The following is an 11424-nucleotide window of genomic DNA, read 5'->3' as shown; positions in this document are numbered from 1 at the left end:
GCCGCGCGGCGCGGAAGGAGGGCGCAGCCTGGGTCGGGGGAGGGAGGGAGGCTGCACCCCCACCCGGCGCCTCCCCCCTGCACGGCCCTCCGCAGTGCTCGGAGCGCACGCGCACGCTCACTCGGGGCGCCAGCGGGCGGGGCGCCTCTGACATCATCCGCTGACCCCCACCCCCCGGCCGAGGGGCGGTGGCCGCGCAGGCTCGGCCTGACGGACACACGGACAGACCGGGCACGGAGGGAAGGGCGCGCGGTCAGGCCATGCCCGGGGAGGCTGCCCGCGCCGAGTTGCTGCTGCCGGAGGCGGGCGGGCCCGGGCCCCGCACAGGTGAGGTCTCGCTCCTGCGTGCGTCTCGGCCGCCCTCCGCCTCTCCCCGCCTGTCCCTCTCCGCCCTTCTCTACCCAGCCCCCCTCCCCGTCCCCTCCCGGGTCCTTTTGGAGTCCTGCCCTTTCGAGCACCTGAATCCTGACCCCCCCCCCCCCCGCCCCCACCCAATGCCCTGCAAGTCCCAACTCAGGACTGCGGGGAAGGGCAGGGGGAACCCGGGTGTCCTCCAGGAGCCAGAGGGGCCTTGTGGGGATCATCCCCCAGCTCTGGGGCTCGCGGGCCCACCGCCCGCCCTCTGGGCCGCCGCCCCATTGTCTTCGAGGAGCCCAGGGTCAGGCAGTCCTGGGCGGCTCAGGTCTCAGCTGAACCCTCAGATGCCTGAAGGCCGCCCCAGCGCCGGTGACTGGTCGGGCCTGGGTCTGCGGAGCAGGACTGGAGCTGGAGCCTGGGGAAGGCAGAGGGGCCGCTGTGAGCCGGGGTGCCCTGGGGGAGCAAGGTCTGGGGAACTAGGGCCGGGGCGCAGGCCCACATCCTCAGAGAGGCCGGGCCAGCACTGCTGGTGGAGGCTGAGGGGGTCTGCCTGGGTCTGGGAGGGCCAGCCAGGGTGACCAGCCGGAGGTCAGCCATGTGTGGGTCCTGGAGGGCCATGGGCACCTTGCTGTGGATAGAAGTCACCCAGCAATTTGACCAGTCCTGGGCCCAGGGGCCCGGTCTCCCTCTGGGGTCCCGTAAAGTGGATGGAGGCTAGGACTCCCCAGACCCAGGGTCTCAGGCTGGCTCTGCTCAGGCCGCTTGATGACCTTGATGGTTACAAAAACCTTTGACCTTTGGCTTCCCTTCCCCTCCCCCCTTGGCCCAGCTCTGCCCTCTCCCTGCCCCAGTGCAGGTTGGTAAGGGCACCACACTGGCTCGGTGCCAAGAGCCCCGACTCCACCCGACCCCGCCCACCACACCCACCTCCAGGCCCTGGGTGTCTGTCACACTGCAGCCAGCTTGTGAACCCGCTTCTCAGGGTCCCTCCACCACCTGAGAATCCCAGTGGTGTGGCCCAAGGGCCCCGGGCTCAGCCACGGCTGCAGGCCCGCGGGTAGGCCCGGGAGGGGGCTGCCCCTTTGTGAAAGTTTCCTCTCTAGTCCTGGCAAATACTCTACTTTGCAGACAGAAAGCCAGGGCACAGAGGTACTTGGGGGGTGATCGCAGGTGAGCATCATAGAACAGGACCCCCAGAGGCAGCCTCCCTAACACTGCCAGGGGACCCACTCGTGTGTTCCTGGGCAGGGGGGGAGCCCTTCCAGCCCCCCGTGACTCCCCAGGGCCCGTCCCCACTGCAGCGCTGCCCCCGCTGTGTGCTCCAGCCCAGGGCCTGTCCCGTCAGCTCTGGGAGCAGGTACGGGGCAGGGCCGGCTACAAGCAGGCAGGCTGGCCTCAGGTGCCCACGGGGCAGTGAGGAGAGGGATGAGGAAGAGGGCCCGGGCCCCCGCCTCACAGGAGCTGTGAGGCCTTCATTGTCCCAGGGCAGTTGAATGCGGAGGCCTCTCCCTAGAGGTCACGAGAGGTCACAGACTGAGGGCAGGGGGCCAGCCAGCTGGCACCCAAGGAGACAGGTACCAGCCTCACCCCTGCAGAGCCTCAGAGAGAAGCCCATTAGTGTGTTCGGCTGACCCCCTGCCACTCCCCATCCCCCCCGTTGCTGCTGCGCTGCGCCCCACGCCAGATGGTGCGGCCCCAGGTCACTCTCCCACCCGCCCTGCACTCCACACCCCGTACCCTCCTCACGCCCTTCTCTTCCCACAGAGTCATCCTGTGATGTGGCCTCGGCCTCCACCCCTAGAGGGGACCGGCTGGAGCACTGTGCCCTGAGCCCGGGTCCTGGCGGCCTGGCCCTCGAGTTCCTACCCAGCAAGCCGGGCACCCGGCCCCCGCCGGAGGGAGCCAGCTGGGATGCGGGGCCGCGCGGCACCCCCTCCGCCTGGGCGGTCCCCGCAGAAGGCAGCCCCAGCCCTGGGCCACCCGAAGCCCGGCCCGCCGGGGGTCCCCCTCCAGCCACCCTGGAGCCCCGGATCGTGATGGGCGAGGAGACCTGCCGGGCGCCCCCGCCACCCAGGGCAGCCCTGCCAGAGCTCAGGGACCGGGAAGGTGGGCATCCCAGCCTGAACCCACCCTCCGAGTTGTGTTCTCAGGGTGACTCTCCTGTGCCTTGCCCTGCCCCAGACCCCGACTCCTACTTCACGCCTCCCTCCACCCCCACCGAGACCACCTGTGCCCTGCTCCTCGGCGCAGGGCCCCGCAGGGACGCCCGGGACACCCAGGCTGAGCTGGGGGACTCGCCGCCAGCCTCGCCCTCGGGCTCTTACATCACAGCGGACGGCGACAGCTGGGCCTCGTCCCCGTCCTGTTCCCTGAGCCTACTGGTCCCGCCCGAAGGGCTGGACGTCCCCTCAGGCTGGGGCTTCTCCCCGCCGGGGTCTGTGGCAGACGAGCAGGAGCCGTCCCCTGCCGGGCCCCCAGGGCCCCTGTCCCCGGAGTCCAGCATCTCGGCAGACAGCAGCTCTTCCTGGGGCCAGGATGGCCACTTCTTCGAGCTGGACTTCCTGGCCAACGACCCAATGATCCCCGCCTCCCTCCTGCCTTTCCGGGGCAGCCTCCTCTTCCAGGTGGAGGCCGTGGAGGTGACGCCGAGGGCCCCTGAGGAGGAGGAAGAGGAGGAGGAAGAGGAGGAGGAGGAGGAGGACAGCCGGGACTCTGCAGGGGACCCTGCCGGGGAGGGCGAGGACGACAGCACGTTCGCCTCCTCCCTGCAGTCACTGTCTGACCTCTCCATCACCGAGGGCATGGACGAGGCCTTCGCCTTCCGGGACGACACCTCAGCGGCCTCGTCCGACCCCGATTCTGCCTCCTATGCGGGGGCAGACGACGAGAGGCTGTACAGCGGGGAGCCCCATGCGCAGCCCGCCACCCTGCTCCAGGATGGCCCTGGGGGGCTGCCCGCTCCTGGGATCTCTGAGGGAGAGGCCGGCCGGGCCATGGAGGGCCACGAACCGGGTGCCCAGGAGACAGGGGCGGTCCCTGCTCCCGCCCTGCAGGAAGCCCCAGGCCACCCCTGGGTGACCTCGCAGGCCTGGGGGGAGGAGGAGGGCTCCGTCCTGGGCCCAGCGCCTGTTGCCACAGTCACACTTCAGCCCCTGCAGTTGGAGGACGGCGCTGCCGTAGGCCTGGCCCCTTGCACTGCCCCAGAAGAGGGGGACCTCACACCAAGCCCAGACTCTCCGCAGACCCTGAAGCAAGAAGCAGGCCAGGACCCTGACTCTGTGGCCCCAGCCCGGCCCCCACAGGACACAGGCCTCCCCTTGGGCCGGGGGCCTGCCGCTGCGGCCAGGCTTCAGAAGCTGCACGTACACACCCCAAGGATCAAGCCTGTGGTCACCGCAGCCCAGCAGGAAGGACAAACAACCTTGGAACCGAGGCCGGCACCTGAGGAGAGGGACACAAGACACGCTGGAGGCCTGGAGCCTTCGGCCTGGAACCAAGCCCAGCTGGAAGGCGTGGAGCCAGCTGCAGACACTGGTACACTCTGGGCCTCAAGGGGAACTGCAGGCACCCCCAAGTCTGCCACGGAGGCCGCACAACCCCCACAGCCTGCCACGAAGACCCCAGAATGCCCCAAGGTTGCCACGGAAGCCCTGGAGCACCCCAAGACTACCACAGAGGCCCCAGAACACCCTGAGCCTGTCCCAGAGGCCCCAGAACACCCTGAGCCTGTCCCAGAGGCCCCAGAACACCCTGAGCCTGTCACTGAGACCCCAGGACACCCTGAGTCTGTCCCAGAGGCCCCAGAACACCCTGAGCCTGCCATGGAGACCCCAGAACATCCTGGGCTTGCCACAGAAGCCCCAGAACATCCTGGGTCTGTCATGGAGACCCCAGAACACCCTGAGTCTGTCACTGAGACCTCAGGACGCCCTGAGTCTGTCACAGAGGCCCCAGGACACTCTGAGCCTGTAACAGAGGCCCCAGAACACCCTGAGCCTGTCACAGAGACCCAAGAACTTCCTGGGTCTGCCACGGAGACCTCAGAAAACCCTGAGTCTGTCACTGAGACCCCAGGACGCTCTGAGCCTGTAACAGAGGCCCCAGAACACCCTGAGCCTGTCACAGAGACCCAAGAACATCCTGGGTCTGCCACGGAGACCCCAGAACCCTCTGAGCCTGCCACAGAGGTCCCGGAACATCCTGGGTCTGCCATGGAGACCCCAGAACACCCTGAGTCTGTCACCGAGACCCCAGAACACCCTGAGCCTGTCCCAGAGGCCCCAGAACACCCTGAGCCTGTCCCAGAGGCCCCAGAACATCCTGGGTCTGCCATGGAGACCCCAGAACACCCTGAGTCTGTCACTGAGACCCCAGGACACCCTGAGTCTGTCCCAGAGGCCCCAGAACACCCTGAGCCTGCCACAGAGGCCCCAGAACATCCTGGGTCTGTCACGGAGACCCCAGAACACCCTGAGTCTGTCACTGAGACCCCAGGACACCCTGAGTCTGTCACAGAGGCCCCAGAACATCCTGGGCCTGTCACCGAGACCCCAGGACACCCTGAGTCTGTCACAGAGGCTCCGGAACATCCTGGGCCCATCACCGAGACCGCAGAACACTCTAAGCCTGTCACAGAGGCTCTGGAACATTCTGAGCCTGTCATAGAGGCCCCAGAATGCTCTGAGCTTGCCACAGAAGCCCCAGAACACTCTGAGCCTGTCACAGAGGCTCCAGAACACCCTGAGTCTGTTACAGAGACCCCAGAACACCCTGAGCCTGTCACAGAGACCCCAGAACATGCTGGGCCTGTCACCGAGAGCCCAGACCACTCTGAGCCTGTCACAGATGCCCTGGAACATTCTGAGCCTGTCACAGAGATCCTGGAACATCCTGGGCCTGCCATGGAGGCCCCAGAATACCCTGAGGCTGTCACAGAGGCCCTGGAACATCCTGGGCCTGTCACCAAGACCCCAAAACACTCTGAGCGTGTCACAGAGGCCCTGGAACATTCTGAGCCTACCACAGATGCTCTAGAACTTCCTGAACCTGCTACGGAGGCCCTGGAGCACCCCAAGACTACCACAGAGGCCCCAGAACACCCTGAGTCCATCCCAGAGACCCCGGAACATCCTGGCCCTGCCACAGAGGCCCTAGAACATTCTGAGCCTGCCACGGAGACCACAGAATGCCCTGAGGCTGCAACTGAGACCCAGGAACAGCCTGAGCCTGCCACGGAGACCCTGGAACACCCTGAGCCTGCCACGGAGGCCCCGGAACACCCAGAGCCTGCCACGGAGGCCCCGGAACACCCAGAGCCTGCCATGGAGGCCCCAGAACACCCACAGCCTGCCAGGGAGGCCCCAGAACACTCAGAGCCTGCTATGGAGGCTCTGGAGCACCCCAAGACTACCACAGAGACCCCAGAACACCCTGAGTCCATCCCAGAGACCCCGGACCATCCTGGGCCTGCCATGGAGGCCCCAGAATACCCAGAGCCTACCACAGAGGCCCTGGAACATTCTGAGCCTACCACGGAGACCACAGAATGCCCTGAGGCTGCAACTGAGACCCGGGAACAGCCTGAGCTTGCCACGGAGGCCCCAGAACAGCCTGAGTCTGGCACGGAGGCCCCAGAACAGCCTGAGCCTGGCACGGAGGCCCCGGAACAGCCTGAGCCTGGCACGGAGGCCCCGGAACACCCTGAGGCTGGCACGGAGGCCCCAGAACAGCCTGAGCCTGCCACAGAGGCCCCGGAACACACTGATCCTGCCAAGGAGGCCCCGAAACACCCAGAGCCTGCCACGGAGGCCCCGGAACACCCTGAGCCTGCCAAGGAGGCCCCAGAACACCCTGAGCCTGCCAAGGAGGCCCCAGAACACCCAGAGCCTACCAAAGAGGCCCCGGAACACCCAGAGCCTGCCATGGAGGCCCCGGAACACCCAGAGCCTGACAAGGAGGCCCCGGAACACGCTGAGCCTGCCACGGAGGTCCCGGAACACGCTGAGCCTGCCACGGAGGCCCCGGAACACCCAGAGCCTGCCACGGAGGCCCCGGAACACCCAGAGCCTGCCAAGGAGGCCCCGGAACAGCCTGAGCCTGCCACAGAGGCCCCGGAACACCCAGAGCCTGCCACAGAGGCCCCGGAACAGCCTGAGCCTGCCACAGAGGCCCCAGAACACCCAGAGCCTGCCACGGAGGCCCCGGAACAGCCTGAGCCTGCCACGGAGGCCCCGGAACGCCCAGAGCCTGCCACGGAGGCCCCGGAACGCCCTGAGCCTGCCACAGAGGCCCTGGAATGCCCTGAGCCTGCCGAACGCCCTGAGCCTGCCCCGGAGGCCCCGGAACACCCAGAGCCTGCCCCAGAGGCCCCGGAACACCCTGAGCCTGCCACGGAGGCCCCGGAACACCCAGAGCCTGCCCCGGAGGCCCCGGAACACCCAGAGCCTGCCACGGAGGCCCCGGAACACCCAGAGCCTGCCACGGAGGCCCCGGAACACCCAGAGCCTGCCACGGAGGCTCTGGAACATTCTGAGCCTGCCATGGAGGTCCTGGAACTCCCTCGGCCTATCGTAGCAGCCCTAGAACCTCCAGAACCTGCCAGAGAGGCCCTAGAATGCCCTGAGCCTGCCACGGAGGCCATGGCCCCACCCACTCCTGTCTCTGCTGGAGAGGAAGCAGTGGCGGTCCTGTTGGCACCTGAGCAGGGAACCCATCCCGGGGCCCGTGTGCGCACTGCCCACACAGCTGGGTCCTGCTCAGCCCCAAAGGAGGCCCTAGGGGGTGAGAATTGCCGGGCTGGGGGCCTTGAGCCAGCACCCCAGGGGGCTAGGAGGGCACATCCTGCCGCTCGCCCTGAGGTAGGCCAAAGAGCAAACCAGGGGCTCGGGTTTCCCCTTGCTGTGACCTCGGAGGCGGGGCCGGGCTCCAGTGCAGAGTCCCCACTGAGGTCCGCATCCAGGCCAGGCAGGGGCTGCCCCAAAGAGCCTACCCCACACGCACCAGCACCCTGTCTGCAGCGGGAGCCCGTGACGGGCCCGGGAAGTGGAGCATGGGCGCAGGTGGCACCAGGAGCCCCCAGCTCGTCCCCAGCACAGTCCCTGGAGAGCCCTGCCAGAGGCCCACCCAGCGTGCCCCGGGACAGGGTCCTCGGCCCCGAGCCCTCTGCTCCCCGTGTCCCCACAGAGGCACTCCTTGCTCCCTGCCCTTGCCAGGGCCCCAGGGAAGACTCGGTGGAAGGCAAGGAGCCCTCGGGCTCTCCGGGCCTCCAGCCACCACGGGCAGGAGCCCAGCGGGCGGCAGCTACCTTCTCAGGAACCACAAAGCCTCCAGGGGCCGGGCATCGTGTAGGCCTCCTGCCCCACTCCCCCCTCCTCAGCCCCAAAACGGCCCCTGTGGGGGACACCCATGCCAAAGACCAGGCCTGGAGGCTCTCGCCCCCCTGCCAAGTGCCTCCTGGCCCTCGAGGGCTCCCGGCCGCCGAGCAGCAGGATGACCAGGACAGCCTGGAGGAAGGTGAGTGGGGGGCAGGGGAGGACACAGCCGGAGCGCAGTCCTGAGCAGGGCACCAGAGTGGGTGGGTGGGCGGGCTATGGGGCCAAGTCAGAAGGCGGAGGCCTTCTTCACACCTCCCCCCTCCCCAGACTCGCCACCCAGGGCCCCGGGATCCGGCCAGGGATCGGCCCAGCACTCCGACAGCCATGGGGAGTCGTCAGCAGAACCAGAGGAGCAGGAACTGTCGGGAGCACAGGGCGCACAGTGCCCAGCTCAGGTGCCCGGCCAGGGGGGAGGGCGCACCCCTGGAAGGGCATCCCCTACTCAGGGGCTCAGACCCTGTCCTCCCCAGGCCCCCGCCAGCGGTGGCAGCGAGGAGACCGTCGCCAAAGCCAAGCAGAGTCGCAGTGAGAAGAAGGCCCGAAAGGTGGGTGGGGGGGACGGCCACTTAAGGGGACCCCTCAGAGCCAATGGCCGACGAGCCGTCGAGTAAACGCAGTCCCGGACACCGGTGCGAAGCTGGGGCCCCATGTACGCCCGGGGCAGGGTGGGCCCAAAGCCCACAGAGGGTCCCCCAGAGTCGGCGGCAGAGCCCCCCTTCCCCCGTCGGCGTGCTGCCCCCCCACCCCAGCCTGGGACCCCCCCCGGCCGATGCCCGGGTCTGAGCCCACTGTGCCCCCAGGCGATGTCCAAGCTGGGCCTGCGGCAAATCCAGGGGGTCACCAGGATCACCATCCAGAAGTCCAAGAACATCCTCTTTGTCATCGCCAAGCCTGATGTCTTCAAGAGCCCGGCCTCGGACACCTACGTGGTCTTCGGGGAGGCCAAGGTCTGGCCGGCCCAGGGTGGGGGTGGGGACTCGGGGCGGGGGCCTGGCTGACAGCCGTGCCCCCTGCTGCAGATCGAGGACCTGTCCCAGCAAGTGCACAGAGCCGCCGCCGAGAAGTTCAAAGTGCCCACGGAGACTTCCGCCCTGGTTCCCGAGTCCACGCCAGGGCCGCTAGTGAGGCCCGAGTGTGAGGAGGAGGAGGAGGAGGAAGAGGAGGAGGAGGTGAGGCCCAGGGACACAGGGGGGCCAGGGGCTCTCGGGGCTCTTCCCGGGGAGGGGGCAGCCCCAGAACCTGCCTGCTCACCTCCCCCCACCCCGCCCAGGTGGACGAGGCAGGGCTGGAGCTCCGGGACATCGAGCTGGTGATGGCGCAGGCCAACGTGTCAAGGGCCAGGGCCGTGCGGGCCCTGAGGGACAACCAGAGTGACATCGTCAACGCCATCATGGTGAGCGGCCGGCCCCTTCCCAGACCCCTGTCGCTGGCCCTGCCGGGCCCCTCCCCAGCCTGCCCTGTCTTTCTGCATTTCCCACAGGAGCTCACCATGTAGCCGCCGACCGCCACCCGCCCGCCACGGATCCATCCCCACCCCCAGCTGTGCTGCTCAATAAATGGGTGTCTTCTCAGAGCCTCTGCTCTTGCTCCAAAGTCCCGGGCAGGCTGCGGTCACATGGCATTTGTGAAGGGGAGACACTTCCTGGACCCATGCAGAGCCCCAGGAGAGCGGGGGGGGTCTCCCCTCCCATGTCCTACAGGGTAGAGGTCTGTCCCCTGTGTTCGTAAAGGCTGGTGTGCCCACCCACTCATGTCCCAGAAATGGTGGCCTCCCCATGCCCCTGGAGGGTGGGTGTCCTCTCCCTCTGTCCCCAGAGGTCAGGGCTCTGTTCCCACATGTCCCACAGAATGGGGGTCCTGTGTCCACCCCCAAGTGGGGCTCTGTCCCCACGTGTCTCTGGAGGGTGGGAGTCCTCCCCCGTCTCCCAGGGGGGAGGCCCATCTATGTCCAGGGTGCCTCACCTGCCCAGAGAATGTGGGCAGTCACGAAGGCGTGGGCCTGGGGATGGGAGTTTCGGGAAGGAACCCCCAGACTCAGGAGCTCTGGATGATCAGCTGCGGAAAGGCATTTGCTGGGGCAGTGGGTCCCCAAAGTCCTTGGCCCCTCACTGCGCCCGGAATGGCCATGCAGCCTCTCCACATTTTCTCCAAAGTCCAGGGACCCACTGAGTGGGGCCACATGGGAGCGGGGCCCGCAGAGGGGAGGGAGCCGTTCCTGCCATCCACACAGGACACTTAGGCCAGGGCCTGTCATGTGGCCACCTCCCCCACCCCCACTATGGCCACTCAGACCCATAGTGGGCTGGGGAGAGGCTGGCCCCGACTGGATGTCCCCTTAGCTCTGCCTGCCCGGGCCCACGACCAGTTCCCAGACAGCGCAGGCCAGAGCCAAGAATGAGACCCCTCTTTGCATCCCAACCTGCTGCTGGGACCCCTGCCTCCCTGGAAGCTGAGGGCCCTGTCCTCCCTCCTTGGGGACCCAGCACCCACCCAGCTCAGCCTGGAGCTTCTTACACATGCTGCCAGGGGTCTCCCCGGGCAGAGGCATCTCCTGGGTGAGGAGGGGCTCTCCACCTGACCCTCCTGCACTACAATCTCCAGGCCCCGACCCCAGGGTGGGTCACCCCTGCTGCCTCCCCATGTGCCAAGGGCACAGGAGGGGCCCAGCCAAGAAAGACCTAGGATGCAGTGCCGATGGCCCCCTGAAAACCAGGACCCTGGGCTCTCAGGGTGGAGAAAGGGGGACAGGTTTGGGGTGGGACCACCTGTGACAGCAGGGAGACCAAGGAACCGGGGACTCAGGTGAGGGGTCACACCAGCACCTGCTGCCCCAAGAGCCAAAGGGCAGCCACCCCAGGCCCCCAGCCCCCCACCCACCAGATGACAAGCACACTAGGACCACGGATGAATCGTTCACATCGCAGTAAACTTCTTTGAAGGTCTCTGAGGGTTTCGACAGGAACGTCGTGTGCAAAACCAAAGGGACCCCCAGGATCCCTCCAGGGACAGGCCCGTGCACCGGCGCCCCGGGGCGCGTCCTTCACAGTAGAGGGTCAGGCCGAGTCCCGGTCCATGCTGCAGCCCAGAGCCTCGATGTCGTTGCTGATGTCCGAAATCATGCGGTCCCACTCGTCCCCTTCCGAGGGCGCAGACTGGTCGTCCGAGCTGCCCGTGGCCCTGTTCCCAGGGCAGGTGCAGGTGGAGGTGGAGCTCAGCGCCCGCCGGTACCTGCCAAAGCTGTCAGTGATGATGCCCCGGCCATCCTTCACCCCGATGGTCTCGAGAAAGTTCTCGAAGTGCTGGCTGTCCTTCTCTGGGATAAAGGGCCGCAAACCTGTGGACACAGGGTTCGCCTGAGGCTCCTGCCCCGCGTCCAGCCCCGCCCCCTGGCCCAACAGACGCAGAGGGAGCGCCGGCAGGTCCTGGCTCTGCAGCAGGTGGCTGGCCTCCCATCCCTGCCTGGTTCTGGCTGCGGCTGCTCACAGGCCTCTGAGTGCAGAACAGAGGGGGTGGGCGGACCTCCCCCGGCACCTCCCACTCCTCCGTGCGAGGACCAGACACAAAGGAACATGGGGGCGGTGGGGGTGTTTGCGGGTAACTGACCCCAGCGGGGAGGCTGGGGGTCGGCGAGAGCTCGGGCTGGATGTGCCAGGTGGCAGCTTGAACAAACGCACCCTCCCTGGACAGTGGGGGG

The 11424-nt window shown here is 67.4% G+C and overlaps 2 protein-coding genes across 6 annotated transcripts in view; one reads left to right on the top strand and one right to left on the bottom strand.

Annotated features, from left to right (window-relative positions):
• Positions 1 to 234: 234 nt before the first annotated feature.
• Positions 235 to 10588, top strand: NACAD (NAC alpha domain containing). Of its 3 annotated transcripts, XM_042913397.1 has the most exons (9): positions 235 to 327; positions 2122 to 6692; positions 6753 to 7869; positions 7998 to 8125; positions 8201 to 8275; positions 8531 to 8677; positions 8750 to 8899; positions 9001 to 9123; positions 9211 to 10588. In XM_042913397.1, exons 1-9 carry the CDS (start codon positions 261 to 263, stop codon positions 9223 to 9225), a joined length of 6393 nt encoding a protein of 2130 aa, XP_042769331.1. In that variant the 5' UTR covers positions 235 to 260; the 3' UTR covers positions 9226 to 10588. The 3 variants fall into 3 exon arrangements, 2 of the variants coding, with proteins under 2 accessions (XP_042769331.1, XP_042769323.1); XM_042913389.1 differs by having other exon boundaries at positions 2122 to 7869; positions 9211 to 10587; XR_006195963.1 differs by lacking the exons at positions 9001 to 9123; positions 9211 to 10588 and having other exon boundaries at positions 2122 to 7869; positions 8201 to 8255; positions 8750 to 8840.
• A 47-nt stretch (positions 10589 to 10635) lies between these two features.
• CCM2 (CCM2 scaffold protein) overlaps positions 10636 to 11424 on the bottom strand; it is a 41527-nt gene continuing 40738 nt past the window's right edge. For all 3 annotated transcript variants that reach the window (XM_042913415.1, XM_042913429.1, XM_042913422.1), the window contains exon 10: positions 10636 to 11064. In XM_042913415.1, coding sequence (XP_042769349.1) covers positions 10784 to 11064 — 281 coding nt within the window. In that variant the 3' untranslated portion in view covers positions 10636 to 10783. The remainder of the gene's footprint in view (positions 11065 to 11424) is intronic.

Source organism: Panthera leo, chromosome A2 (genome assembly GCF_018350215.1).
Source record: "Panthera leo isolate Ple1 chromosome A2, P.leo_Ple1_pat1.1, whole genome shotgun sequence".
In the NCBI taxonomy this organism is placed as follows: Eukaryota; Metazoa; Chordata; class Mammalia; order Carnivora; family Felidae; genus Panthera; species Panthera leo.
This window is presented reverse-complemented; position numbering and strand designations above follow the sequence as displayed.

What these genes read in the sequence shown, in the direction of transcription:
- NACAD (XM_042913389.1), top strand. Translation starts at nt 261, where the DNA reads ATGCCCGGGGAGGCTGCCCGCGCCGAGTTGCTGCTGCCGGAGGCGGGC. An exon ending in GTGAGAAGAAGGCCCGAAAG is followed by an intron (nt 8,276 to 8,530) that starts GTGGGTGGGGGG and finishes CTGTGCCCCCAG; the next exon opens with GCGATGTCCAAGCTGGGCCT. An exon ending in TGGTCTTCGGGGAGGCCAAG is followed by an intron (nt 8,678 to 8,749) that starts GTCTGGCCGGCC and finishes CCCCTGCTGCAG; the next exon opens with ATCGAGGACCTGTCCCAGCA.